The following is a 15206-nucleotide window of genomic DNA, read 5'->3' as shown; positions in this document are numbered from 1 at the left end:
TTGGGGCCCTAGGCGAGATACAGACATGGGGCCCTCAAAAGTCAGTCTTGAAACACACATACAGAATAATGGTCATCCCTACTTGGCACATGCCATATCTCCTTGCTGTAAATTCAGAAAAAAAGATAGCAAACTGCCACCAACAATGTGCCCCAAATAAGCTCCACAGTGAAGCAGGTTTGAGATTACTCCAGCATTTGCCAAAATTCTGACAGTGTTTATTGCTCAGATCAAGCCAGAAAGAGAGAGAGAGCGACAAGGCAAACAACAGAAGAAGAGACAGTAGAGAGAGGGAGCCAATTTTAAGAGTCAATCTCCATATTTTAATAAAACAAGGATATCTGAAATCCAATTATTATTTTTACTCCACAGATACATATTCCCAGATATAAAATGATCTTATTCTTATCAGAAGTAGAACACAAATGGATACATATTACCAGATACACATTACCAGAGATACAAAATGATCTTACTGTTATCAGAACTACAACACAAATTGATATTACTCTATCAAAACCTCTACATTTCAATGGGATAAGACTGATGCCAAGATAAATGTATGAGAGAGAGAGAGAGACATTTAGTGACAGGCAATACAGTGGTTGAGAGACAGATACAGAGGGATTGTGAGTTTGTAAAGGATGCAGCCAGTACATTATTGAAATCGCCTGAGTCTGCTACAGCCTCAACCTCCGCTGTTGAGGCTGTAGCAGACTCAGGCGATTTGAAAAATGTAGTTAGTTTCAGAAGTGCAGCTGCATTCTTTTTGCTTTGTGCCCTTTTTTTTCGTTTAGCGCAACCACTCTCATAACTGCGCTTCATCTTGTTTACAGTTCCCGCTCCTTTGGTTTGAATTCCCGTCGTGCGCCTGTCTACGTCGTCAGATCATGGACTAGTCCAATGTAAAACAACCAGGGGGGCGTGCTGGGACAAATACTATATACACATGAATTCGATATTCTGATGCTCTTTTGATGTGTTTTTCCATTTATATCATTGACTACTTAATATCAGAGACAAATTAAGATTACATATATATTGTTTGGTGTTTACCGTGACGGGGCTGACTGTTAGGGGCCCCCAGATTTTGGGGGCCCTAGGCAACCGCCTTGGTTTGCCTAATGGCAAGTTCGCCCCTGCTCATAGTACACTTGAATAAACTTCTTTTTGCTAAGGGCAGGCAGGTCTCGACTCGAGCATGTTGATGTTTCTGAAGCAGTAACTTTATGAAGCCCCTTTTACAGCCTCTGAGCTGCTTGTTAAAAGAGTTTTACAGGTTTTGTTGGTGACATTTTCAACCAAATCTAAACTAGTGTTGTGTCACCAGTTCACCTCACACCAGCGCTGCTCAGCCGTGATCACACTGTCTCTCTTTAATAACTTTCATAACATCAGTGAGTTAAGAGTTCTCTGTATGTCGTTGTCTAAATATTGCTGTATTGTGACACTGTTCACATGGTGTTTATATGTTCAGTGTTGTACAGAATCATTTAACAGAAAGCCTCTTACTCACCAGTAACATTTACCCAGAGTGCATCACTGTAGTGTGTGTAGTAGACTGGGTTTCCTCTTCCAGCTCTGCACCAGTACTGACCTCCATCAGAGACTCGAACTGATCTGATGGTGTAGTCGTGTGATTCAGTCTCAGAGCTCTGTGTGGGTGTGCTCCAGTAAAACTTCCATCCAGCAGACTGCGGCTTCAGTGTACAGTACAGAGTCACTGAGTTTCCTGTCAGTGCAGCTCCTTTAAGGTCTGATCTGAGTTCAGGTTTAGGTTTTTCTGTTAGAAATGAAACACAAGCTCAGGGTGTGAAGTCTTTACCGCACTAATCACTTCTACAGTGAAACACAGTATTACTGTCTCTGTGATGACGCGTCCTGTAGATAAACAACTTCACCTTATGATGACTTTTCTATTGTTTTGGAATTTTAAACTCGACAGATGTTGAGGATGAAAGTAGTGATATTAAATTTAAATGTTCACTGTGATCAGAGTGAAGGTCAAACAATAACTGCTGTGTGATTATGCAGATCTTCAGTCTCTCTCTCTTCTCTATACCATTTTATTTCAAAGGGTGTCTCGAGTAAAAGTGATTTTGAGTCACTGAAAACATATTGGAAAATGTTACGTCTTGTTTTTTTTTTCTTCTGAACACTTGTATTTTGCCCAAATGTCAAAAAGCAATTAGTGTTGCTGCCTGACATAGACAGCATCTATGAAAGTGTGAAATTACTTTATAGCAGTAATGTAACAGATTCCTATTTCCTAAACAAGGGGAATGTAAGCTGCAAATAGTTTTTGGAGCAATAAATATGAATACCTAGATACAGGCTAAGTAACTGGTCTACACGACCAATTAAAAAACTAACTAACTAAAGCTCATGAAAACTGCTGTGGGCTTCTCAGGAACAAGTAGCCGACATGCAGTTATGTTGGAGCTGAATAGTTTAATATGTAGTATTATGCGTGTAAGCAGTGATTTACACATTAAGCTGTAATTCCCTACATTCCACAGGATGGGATCAGTTCTCACAGTCTAAATTTTTCGAAAAATATACCTCTAATCTCTATCAAAGCACATCCTCATATCCATCCTCACCATGTCAGGGACAAAGAATACCACTGAGAATATTTTCTGGAAATCAGTCAGTTTCTATTTTAGCAATAATTAAAGACAAAAAAAAAAAAAAGAGACAAAGTGAGCCAACACAAAACACCACATTCAGACAAATAAAACAAACCATGCAGTTAATGATGAAAGAAACGCCACTGTATCATCAGAGGACAGATCGATCTGTCTGCACTTAGCCATAAGAAATAAAGAAATGCCTCAGATGATGGAAGACTTAGTGCTTGCTTATGAGTGAGGACACACTGATATCAGCAGAAAGCTGTGAAAGCAATCGTGAATTTTAATCAAATTTTTAAAAGGTAATCTCTCTTTTAACTATCGTGTATTTTAATTATTGTGTTGTAAACAATGATGGTTCATCAGGAATGAGGATAATATTAATACATGAATCAAATTCAGCCTCATCTTCAGCACTATTATTGGCCAAGTGTGCTTGTATGGACAAGGAATCTGATTGACAGTAATACCCAGCACTTACAAAAAAAAAAAAAAAAAAAAAAAAAAGGGAGACATACATGGATGTCGGACATAAGTGGACATAAAGGACAGCAGACAGAAGAGAACAAACTTTTCAACTGCACAGAAACATCTCCAGCACCAGTTCATCAGCACTCTACTAGAGAAGAACAGCTGATGTCCAAAAATGGTGAAATTGAATAATCTCCTTATTCTAGGAATGAGCCACTAACAATGACTGCCAACATGATGAGGATGAAACCGGAATTAAAACAGATGGCTATCGACACTAATTAACTACACTAGCATTAATAGTATGACAAAATAAAAACATAATTACTTATTAAAATATAATAATTAAAATCACATTAGCAGCTTCCTTTTAGCTCCCATATTGTGTCCAATTAATGTTTCACCATTAAGATGAAATGCTGCAGTGGGCCGTGAGTCCTCAGTCACATGTGAAAAATGCATGTAAACACTTTCAAATCTCATCTCATTATCTCTAGCCGCTTTATCCTGTTCTACAGGGTCGCAGGCAAGCTGGAGTCTATCCCAGCTGACTACGGGCGAAAGGCGGGGTACACCCTGGACAAGTCGCCAGGTCATCACAGGGCTGACACAGACACAGACAACCATTCACATTCACACCTACGGTCAATTTAGAGTCACCAGTTAACCTAACCTGCATGTCTTTGGACTGTGGGGGAAACCGGAGAACCCGGAGGAAACCCACGCGGACATGGGTAGAACATGCAAACTCCGCACAGAAAGGCCCTCGCTGGCCACGGGGCTCGAACCTGGACCTTCTTGCTGTGAGACGACAGCACTAACCACTACACCACCGTGCCACCCCACACTTTCAAATGTTATTGAAATTGACAATATATGAGATAAAACACACTCACCTGATACAGTCAGTGTAACAGCATCACTGGTCTGTGTGTATGTTGGGTCTGATGACCGTGTTCCTTCACATGTATAAAGACCTTGATGAGAGGTTTCAACATTATGGATTGTGTATGTTTTCTCTCCTGCAGCATCACTGAGTTGTTTATTATCCCTATACCAGTGATACCACCAGGATCCTCCAGTCTGTAGGTCACATGTGAGAGTGACGGATTCTCCAGTGAACACATGCTCAGCTGGCTGTATGTTCACCTCCGGCTTTGGTCTCACTATACAAAGATAACAAAAACGTCAATGATTCCAGTATCGCAACATCAACAATTCTTCACGGTCTTCCGAATTTCTTAATCTGTAGTGAAAAAGTAGAAAAGATGACGTACCGCTCACTGTAATCGTGACTGGATCACTGAACTCTGAGTCATAGTTTCCCCTCTGTGCTTTACAGTAGTAATTTATTTGTCCTTCATTAGAGAGCGTCTCATTGCGTGTGTTGGTGTCTCGGGCTCCAGGGGGCAGGGGGTTTGATTTCTGAGGATCTGTGTACCAGAGAAACCTCCATCCAGTCGACTGCAGATTACAGCTCAGAGTAACTGTGTCTCCAGTGTAGATGGAGCTCTGAGGATTCACACTCACAGTCGGTTTGGGTTTTTCTGTTGGTATGAAATTATCAGGGTATCAGAGCTGCTTTTATCTTTACAACATAAGAATTAGTTTTGTCCTCTCTCTACTTTCTGATTCAACATTTATTGAAAAAATTACAGTGGAATGATTTTTTTGACAAAGTTTGAACGCAGCTCTTTAGATAAAGACCCTTGTCTTTATATTTATGAAATTCATATTGAACTGAAGTGTAAAGTTCACTGTGTTCACTGTTAAATTTGCTTTTCCATGTGTTGTTTGAAATTATTTTGTTTAGTCTGCACTTTTGTGTTCGTATATAAAAAATAAATAATTTTTAGGTGTCAGCAACATGACTTTGTATCTAGTGAAGCCATGATGGAGATCTTTTCTAAAACAAAACTACTAGCACTTTTTACTTAACAATTAATGATCAGATATCCGTCCAATATTTGTAACCGCAGGGTCGCGGGCAAGCTGGAGCCTCTCCCAGCTGACTGCGGGCGAGAGGTGCAGTACACCCTGGACAAGTCACCAGATCATCACAGTAATGATCAAATTGTTTTTTTTTCCAAAACCAGTAGAATGAGAACAGTGTGATCAGCCTAATCATCTTGTTATAAACTCTTGTTTTATCTTCATTCATGATAATGATTTGTACCATGACGATCCTCATTTAAAGTGTTTGCAACAAACGAAATAACAAAAAAGTTTTAGTTTAAAAGGTAAATAGGTAAATATTAAGCATGTTTTGGTTACACTGCTTGTAAAGGATATGAAGTAAACATTTGTAAAATATTTCAGCAGAACTTGATAATGATTTATTGTTTTACAATATAAATAATGGTGCAGGTCTGTCAGACCAAAGACCAACAAGTTTTGTCTGCTCCTGTTAGGGGTCACCACAGTGCATCTGTTCCACATATTTGATTTGGCGTAGGTTTTACACCGGATGCCCTTCCTGACGCAATCCTCCCCAATCTATCCGGGCTTGGGACCGATACCAAGTATGCGCTGGCTTGTGCAACCCCAGTGGCTGGGTATATTACCTAACCTGCATGTCTTTGAACTGTGGGGGAAACCGGAGCACCTGGAGGAAACCCACACAGACACGGACAGAACATGCGAACTCCACACAGAAAGGCCCCCGTTGGCCATGATGTTCAAATCTGGAATCTTCTTGCTGTGAGGCGACAGTGCTAACCACTGCACCACCATGCTGCCCTGTCAGGCCCATGAACACTGAGTGTAGAACAATAACATCACCACACAAGGTTTAATAGATTACTGATAAACTTCCCACAAACATTTTCTGTGTTTTCATTTGCGTAGCGTGTTGAGAGAGTACAACCCCAATTCCAAAAATTTGGAATGCTGTGTAAAACATAAATAAATCAGAATGTGATCATTTGAAAATCATGTAAACCCGATATTTCAATGAAAATAGTACAAAGACAACATATCAAATGTTGAAACTAAGAAATAAAAATATTTTGAAAAACATGTTCAATTTGAATTTGATTCCAGCAACACATTTCAAAAAAGTTGGGACAGGTGCATGTTTATTACTGTGTTGCATCACCTCTACTTTTTACAACACTCTGTAAATGTTTGGGAACTGAAGAGACCAATTGTTGTAGTTTTGAAAGTGAAATGTTGTCCAATGTTGCCATGCAGCTGTACTCAGTGCAGAAAGCAGTTTGGCATCGTCTTACTGAAATAAGCAAAGAGATCTGAAAATGATGTCATCTGGATGGCAGCATATTGCTCTGAAACGTGTTTATATCATTCAGCATTAATGATGCCTTCCCAGATGTACAAGCTACCCATGTCATGTGCACTAATGCTCCATCATACCATCACAGATGCTGGCTTTTGAACTGTGCACTGATAACAAGCCGGATGGTCCTCTGCTCTTTAGCCTGGAGGACGTGGTGTCCAAGATTTCTAAAAAAGAATTTCTACTTTTGATTCATCAGACCTCGGGATAATTTTCCGCTTCACCTCAGTCCATCGTAAAAGAGCTCGGGCTCAGAGAAGGTGGCGGTGTTTCTGGATATTGTTTAAATCTGCTTTTAATTTGCATTTGTGGATGCAGTAATGAACTGTTTTCACAGATGATAGTTTTCTGAAGTGTTCCTGAGCTCATACAGTGATTTCCACTCCAAACAGCACGGTGGTGTAGTGGTTAGCACTGTCGCCTCACAGCAAGAACGTTCTGGGTTCAAGCCCAGTGACCAATGGGGGCCTTTCTGTGTGGAGTTTGCATGTTCTCCCCATGTCTGTGTGGGATTCCTCCAGGTGCTCCATTTTCCCCCCCAGTTCAAAGTTAGGTTAACATGGGGCGGCCTTGGGCTGAAGTGCCCTTGAGCAAGGTACCTAACCCCCAACTGCTCCCCGGGCGCTGTAATATGGCTGCCCACTGCTCTGGGTGTGTGTGTGCGCGTGCGTGTTCACTACTTCAGATGGGTTAAATACAGAGGATGAATTTCACTGTACTTGAGTGTGCATGTACAAATAAAGGCTTCTTCTTCTTCAAATATCTGTTTTTAATGCAGTGTCGCCTGAGGCCCCAAAGATCATGGGCATCTAATGTTGGTTTTTATCCCGGTCCCTTCTGGACAGTGATTTCTCTGAATCTTTTAATGATATTATGTACCATAAATGTGATCCCCAAATTCTTTGCAATTTTACATTGAGGAACATTATTCTTAAACTGTTGTGCTATTCGTCTTTCACAGAGCAGTGAACTCCTCTCCATGTTTACTTCTGAGAGACTCCGCCTCTCTGGGATGCTCTTTTGATATCCAATCATGTTACTGACCTGTTGTCAATTAACCAAATTAGATTTTTTTTTAAGCATTAAACAACTTTTTCAGCCTTTTGTTGCCCCGTCCAAACTTTTCTGAAGCATGTTGCTGGCAATAAATTCTCATCTCATTATCTCTAGCCGCTTTATCCTGTTCTACAGGGTCGCAGGCAAGCTGGAGCTTATCCCAGCTGACTACGGGCGAAAGGCGGGGTACACCCTGGACAAGTCGCCAGGTCATCACAGGGCTGACACATAGACACAGACAACCATTCACACTCACATTCACACCTACGGTCAATTTAGAGTCACCAGTTAACCTAACCTGCATGTCTTTGGACTGTGGGGGAAACCGGAGCGCCCGGAGGAAACCCACGTGGACACGGGGAGAACATGCAAACTCCACACAGAAGGGCCCTCGCCGGCCACGGGGCTCGAACCCGGACCTTCTTGCTGCGAGCCAACAGCGCTAACCACTACACCACCGTGCCGCCCTAAATGAGAATATATTTTTGCAAAAAACAATACAATTTCTCAGTTTCAACATTTGATATGTTGTCAGTGTACTATTTTCAATTAAATATAAGTTTTCCATGATTTGGAAATCATCCCATTGTGATTTATTTACATTTTACACAGTGTTCCAAACTTTTTGGAAATGGGGTTGGAGATGAGAGTTGAGTCGATGAGCAGATTTGTGTTAAATGTTCACAAAGATGTATTTTAAAGTGTGTGAATCAAATAAGTCCCCAGTGCATGTTCTGCACATCATGGCCTTTCAATCTTGTCTCAGGCTAACCTAAACCCTTCAACCCTATACATACAATTCATATACAAATGTGTGCAAAAGCCTATTGCTTGAAATTCTTGTACAGTGCCTTGAAAAAGTATTCATACCCCTTGAACCTTTTCACATTTTTCTACCTTACAACCACGAACTTCAAAGTTTTTTATTGAGATTTTATGTGATAGACCAACACAGAGTAGCACATAATTGTGAAGTGAAACGAAAATGATAAATGGTCTTCAAAATTTTAAACAAATAAAAATCTGAAAAATGTGGTGTGCATTAGTATTCAGCCCCCTGTACTCTGATACCTCTAAATACAATCCAGTGCAATCAACTGCCTTCAGAAGTCATCTAATTAGTTAATAGAGTCCTACTGTGTGTAATTTACTCTCAGCATAAATACACTTGTTCTATGAAGGCCTCAGTGGTTTGTTAGAGAACACTGAAGAATAAACAGCATCATGAAGACCAAAGAACTCACCAGACAGGTCATGGATAAAGTTCTGGAAAAGTTTAAAGCAGGGTTAGGTTATAAAAAAATATCCCAAGCTCTGAACATCTCAAGAAGCACTGTTCAATCCATCATTCAAAAATGGAAAAAGTATGGCACAACTGCAAACCTACCAAGACATGGCCGTCCACCTAAACTGACAGAGCGAGCAAGGAGAGCACTGGTCAGAGAAGCAGCCAAGAGGCCCATGATCACTCTGGAGAAGCTGCAGAAATCCACAGCTCAGGTGGGAGAATCTGTGCACAGGACAACTATAAGTCGTACACTCCACAAATCTGGCCTTTTTGGAAGAGTGGCAAGAAGAAAGCCATTGCTGAAAGACAGGCGTAAGAAGTCCCGTTTGCAGTTTGCCAGAAGCCATGTAGGGGACACAGCAAACATGTGGAAGAAGGTGCTTTGGTCATATGAGACCAAAGTTGAACTTTTTGGCCTAAATGCAAAGCGCTGTGTGTGGCGGAAAACTAACACTGCTCATCACCCTGCACACACCATCCCCACTGTGAAACATGGTGGTGGCAGCATCATGCTATGGGGATGCTTTTGTTCAGCAGGGACAGGGAAGCTGGTCAGAGTTGATGGAAGATGGATGGAGGCTGCAAAAGACTTGAGACTGGGAAGGAGATTCACCTTCCAGCAAGACAATGACCCTAAACATACGGCCAGAGCTACAATGGAATGGTTTAGATCAAAGAATATTCATGTGTTAGAATGGCCCAGTCAAAGTCCAGACCTAAATCCCATTGAGCATCTGTGGCAAGACTTGAAAATTGCTGTTCACAGACGCTCTCCATCCAATCTGGCTGAGCTTGAGCTATTTTGCAAAGAAGAATGGGCAAAAATTTCAGTATCTAGATGTGCAAAGCTGGTAGAGACATACCACAAAAGACTTGCAGCTGTAATTGCAGCAAAAGGTGGCTCTACAAAGTATTAACGCAGGGAGGCTGAATACTAATGCACACCACATTTTTCAGATTTTTATTTGTTTAAAATTTTGAAGACCATTTATCATTTTCGTTTCACTTCACAATTATGTGCTACTCTGTGTTGGTCTATCACATAAAATCTCAATTTAAAAAAAAAAAAAACCTCTTAAGCTCGTGGTTGTAAGGTGGAAAAATGTGAAAAAGTTCATGGGGTATGAATACTTCTTCAAGGCACTGTATTCACTTTCAATTTAACAGCTATAGACACAATGCACCGATGTCATAAAACCACATCACATTTCTTTATGTCATCATACTGGATGGAAAATGAATGGAGCAGCAGCTGACTTGCAAAAAATGAAGCACACATGTTTATTTTACATGCATAAGCGATTATCCATCCATTATCTGTAATTGCTTATCCTGTCCAGGGTCATGGGCAAACTGGAGCCTATCCCAGCTGACTATGGGCAAGAGGCAGGGTACAAGTTGCCAGGTCACCGCAGGGCTGACACACACAGACAAACAACCATTCACACTCACACCTACGGTCAATTTAGAGCCACCAATTAACCGAACCTGCATGTCTTTGGACTGTGGGGGAAACCAGAGCACCCGGAGGAAACCCACACAGACACAGGGAGAACATGCAAACGCTACACAGAAAGGCCCCCCATCAGCCACTGGGCTCAAACCCAGAACCTCCTTGCTGTGAGGCAACAGTGCTAACCACTACACCACCGTGTCACCGCATAAACGATTAATTTCTCTAGAATTGTTTGAGCAAGACATTTTATTTTGCATGAACAAACATATTAAATACTTTTATTCCAGTTGCGATTGTTTGAGATTACATGCAAAGCCCTTAAACATGTCGCTGTGAATCAGAGATTTGCTTGGAGGCTACAGTGGTGCTATAATTTGTAAATATTGCAAAGACATTGAAAGTAAAAAGTTCTGTTGGATTGTTTCTGAAATTTGTTGTTTAAGTCTAATTAAATAGCTTTCACCTCTTCAGCTAGCAGCTTAGCAACTTTTGGCAGGAAATGGCAGACAATACTCATGCTGATTTTACATTCCATTACTGACATGTAGCAGATGCTCTTATACAGAGTGATATACAACATACCCAGAGCAGCCTGGGGAGCAGTTGGGGGTTAGGTGCCTTGCTCTAGGGCACTTCAGCCATTCCTGCTGGTCTGGGGAATCAAACTGGCAACTTTTGATTTGATTTTAGAAAATAATTTTGATGCTCATACTTATTAGAAAATTAAAGAAAGGGGCAGAGATTGGTTTAGAGTCATGGGGAGATCCAGTGTTGGCATTAAAAGCATAAGAATATCAACTGAAGAAATGTATTACCAACAGTTTTGGAGGTCATTTGTTTGTATTTTATGAATTCTCAAATCAGCACGATCAAAATAAGCCAATATTCATGTTTTTTTTTTCGTGTTCATCATTTTTATAACTTGCAGAATTCTGAATAGCTAACCGCAAACTAATTTTCCAAGCTGGATTAAAAAGTTTCTGAAAAGAATTAGATTGCAAATGTACAGCTCTAGTTTCCACGGTTTAGAGATATTTAAAGGGTAAAAAGCAAAATGATTCCTTTCATTGAGTCCAAAGGGTTAAATTACATTGTAAACAACAGCTGATGAGCCAATTACAGCCGATGACGTGTTCACTGCATAGCCATGTATACACAGTAGGAGTCCAATCTTTGTGATTTATCGCTGCAATCCACCTGTTTTTCCTATAAGGATCAACTGGTGCAGCTGGACTCCTGTAGAAAGATGGCCTATCTCTTGACTCATCATTATGACTGTACACCCAACAGCACAGCATGAATTTATCATGATTTTTTGTTGAGAATCATACAATGTTTGTTTCCATTCAACATGACGGTGAACTCGCTAAACATGTCACGATGACGTCACGTGCATAGTCTCCGTAAACTACCTGCAGCACTGACATATAGTATATGGGATTAAATTAATGCCAAAAAGATTTTGAGCTTGTGAAAAGATGTTTGCATGTGTAAAAAGTTTTGCTGTTGGTCAGGGCTTAATTTGAGCTGGAACATGACGGAACAAGATCCGGAACCTCCGTCGTCGGATCCGGCAGCTATTTTCATTTCATTCGGTGTTCCGGCAGCTATTTAAATGGATCAGATCACCTCCGTGACCATCACAAATGGAAAAAAAAAATCAAACAAGTTAAATAAATAAGTAAATAAAAATTTGTTTAGTGTTCGGTTTTGATATCTGTTGTTGATTTCTCTCCTATGACATCCACAGAATCTATGCGAAAGGGGAAGGGGGGGAGGGACATGGGGTGTATACTTCCGCTCAATGGAACACCGGGTTTTTTGTAGCCGTTAGCTTGCGCTGTGGAAAAAATGGCCAAAAAAAAAAAAAAAGGTAGGCGGATCGCTGCCCTGAAAAAAAAAAACGTTACGTCAACTCGTTATTACTTAAGAAAATAATTAACCGTGTTACTTGAAAAAGAAAAAATGGTTCACGTCACTTTTTAAAAACCCGTTATTACTTACCCATTACTTGAATCGATTGCACTCATGGCTGCTACTTGAATCCTTGGAATATGGTAAAACTTGAATCCTTAAAATGAATTCTCCAACTTGTTTTGTAAACCCTTTATTTCTTAACTGTTACTTGAATTGATTGCACGTTTGTTTGCTGGCACTGCTTTTAAACTTGAAATATGCTTGAAATCCTAGGCTATGCTTTTAAATACCCTACTTCAATCCTTAAAATGAGTCATTTAACTCATGTCTTGTGTGATCTGATCTCCAGTGGTGAAATAAACCGGTTGTGATATGAGCACAGTCTGTTATTTTAGAAGATAAATTTAATATATAGCCTAATAAAAAATAATATTTTATAACATAATATCACAACATATTACTGTCTGTAACTGTTCGTCACTAAAGCGTTTTCTAAGATCATAATGTCTGATATTATTTTCTTTTTTTTTTGCCAAGAGGGGCCACTGCCGGGTCGGTCGACACGTCGTAGGTCTATTGTTCAAATGCATTCTACGGTCTATGGGGCTGCGTTGTGGGTGCAAGTGCCAGGACCATTTTATTTACTTTATAATCTCAGTCAGATACACAAGCAAGATTAAGTCTTTACTCTGCTGTGTTTTATTATGGCCATCAATATATTGTAACCTGTGTTTGATTAATTGTTGATCCAGTTGTTGCCTTAACGCAGGGGTCTGCAATGGCTCAGGAGCCAGATGTGGCTCTTTTGGTGACTGCATCTGGCTCGCAGATTAATCAGCTCACATTGAGATCAAGAAGTACACCTCCATTTAATGAAAAAGTCAGTTAGCTGTCCGCAAAGCAAAGCCTTTTGACAAAGAACATGGCAAAAAGGGAAAAAAGGTGACTGGTAGGCTACCGTACATTTTAACAGGAATGGACAGAGGAATTTGCCTTTGTGGGGTGAGAGGGTCCTGCTTTGTGCCCAATAGGCCTATACAATGACAAGATTGCATCGATGAAACAATGAAATAAAGCGGCACTTCGAAACACGCCAAGCTACGTTTGCGTCAAAATATTCAGCGGGGCACAGGAGGAAGATGGCATGTCAAGAGCCTCTTCATTATGAAAAAGAGTATATTACACTCAAATTGTTGATCATATGTAAAAATGCATTTTAGTTGTATTCAGCGTCACTTTTTATATATGGCTCTCACGAAAATGTATTTGAAAATATTTGGCATTCCGGGACCTCCCACTTCACAAATTAAGCACTGCTGTTGGTGAGATATTTCGTTCACGTGTGAAAGTTTTGCTGCAGTAGAAATATTTTGTGCACGTGTGAAAAAGTTTTGTACACAGAGATACAACCCCGATTCCAAAAAAGTTGGGACAAAGTACAAATTGTAAATAAAAATGGAATGCAATAATTTACAAATCTCAAAAACTGATATTGTATTCACAATAGAACATAGACAACATATCAAATGTCGAAAGTGAGACATTTTGAAATTTCATGACAGCAACACATCTCAAAAAAGTTGGGACAGGGGCAATAAGAGGCTGGAAAAGTTAAAGGTACAAAAAGGAACAGCTGGAGGACCAAATTGCAACTCATTAGGTCAATTGGCAATAGGTCATTAACATGACTGGGTATAAAAAGAGCATCTTGTAGGGTGTTCACACGGCACATATTTGCATCGATGCTGCACCGATGTATTTTGTTGCGATATATCTTACACCGGTGTAAATTTTGCGCAGCGTTCACACGTCACAACCCTGCTTACTAGAGAGAAGCGTGTTAGCACCGGTGCAGCCCCACTTGCGGTCACACGGCAGTTTCTGCGACCGTGTTATAGTAGCAAAAACTTTATTACTATCATTTCCTATCATTATTACTATCATTTCCGATAGTAATAATGCGGAAATTAAATATGCGCATGCGTGAAAATGTACTTCTTTTTCCCGGTTGTCATGGCATCACCAAGCGCCGGGAAAACAACGTGGATGAAGACACCAGTGTTGCCAGATATTGCTGACGTTTTCCAGCCCAAAATATGTTCAAATCCGCCAAAATGCACTTAAAACTGCCAAATCTGGCAACACTGGAAGACACGCAGTTCTGTTGTTGTTGATATTCACCATTTTGGAAGCGCAAAATACCAGGATGCAAATTATGCAATACCCTTATGTAATCAACTCTCCTCACGCGTAGCGAGTCTACCCCTGTAGCGTTCAGACGTCCCATTTTATATCGGTGCTGCCCCGCAAACTAGCATTTACTCCGGAGTAAATTTCTTAAACCACCTCCCGAGCAGGGTTAGATTTGCACCGGTTTAAGCAGCTTTCAGGGGCTACACCGGTATAACTTTGTACCGTGTGAACGCTCTACCGGGGCAGCCCCGGTGCTACACCGGAGTAAAAGTTGCCGTGTGAACACCCCTTTGGAGTGGCAGCGGCTCTCAGAAGTAAAGATGGGAAGAGGATCACCAATCCCCCTAATTCTGCGCCGACAAATAGTGGAACAATATCAGAAAGGAGTTTGACAGTGTAACATTGCAAAGAGTTTGAACATATCATCTACAGTGCATAATATCATCAAAAGATTCAGAGAATCTGGAAGAATCTCTGTGCGTAAGGGTCAAGGCCGGAAAACCATACTGGGTGCCCGTGATCTTCAGGCCCTTAGACGGCACTACATCACATACAGGCATGCTTCTGTATTGGAAATCACAAAATGGGCTCAGGAATATTTCCAGAGAACATTATCTGTGAACACAATTCACCGTGCCATCCGCCGTTGGCAGCTAAAACTCTATAGTTCAAAGAAGAAGCCGTATCTAAACATGATCCAGAAGCACAGACGTCTTCTCTGGGCCAAGGCTCATTTAAAATGGACTGTGGCAAAGTGGAAAACTGTTCTGTGGTCAGACAAATCAAAATTTGAAGTTCTTTATGGAAATCAGGGACGCCATGTCATTCGGACTAAAGAGGAGAAGGACGACCCAAGTTGTTATCAGCGCTCAGTTCAGAAGCCTGCATCTCTGATGG

General features: G+C 40.7%; 1 protein-coding gene across 1 annotated transcript in view; it reads right to left on the bottom strand.

Moving 5' to 3' along the window:
* LOC132885533 (titin-like) overlaps window positions 1–15206 on the bottom strand; it is a 978782-nt gene that overhangs the window by 760849 nt on the left and 202727 nt on the right. Inside the window, 3 exon segments of the mRNA XM_060920287.1 lie at window positions 1517–1783; window positions 4001–4270; window positions 4382–4651. Coding sequence (XP_060776270.1) covers window positions 1517–1783; window positions 4001–4270; window positions 4382–4651 — 807 coding nt within the window.

This window comes from Neoarius graeffei, chromosome 1 (assembly GCF_027579695.1).
Source record: "Neoarius graeffei isolate fNeoGra1 chromosome 1, fNeoGra1.pri, whole genome shotgun sequence".
In the NCBI taxonomy this organism is placed as follows: domain Eukaryota; kingdom Metazoa; phylum Chordata; class Actinopteri; order Siluriformes; family Ariidae; genus Neoarius; species Neoarius graeffei.
Note: the sequence above shows the minus strand (reverse complement) of the source record. Positions and strands in the feature narration are given on the sequence as shown.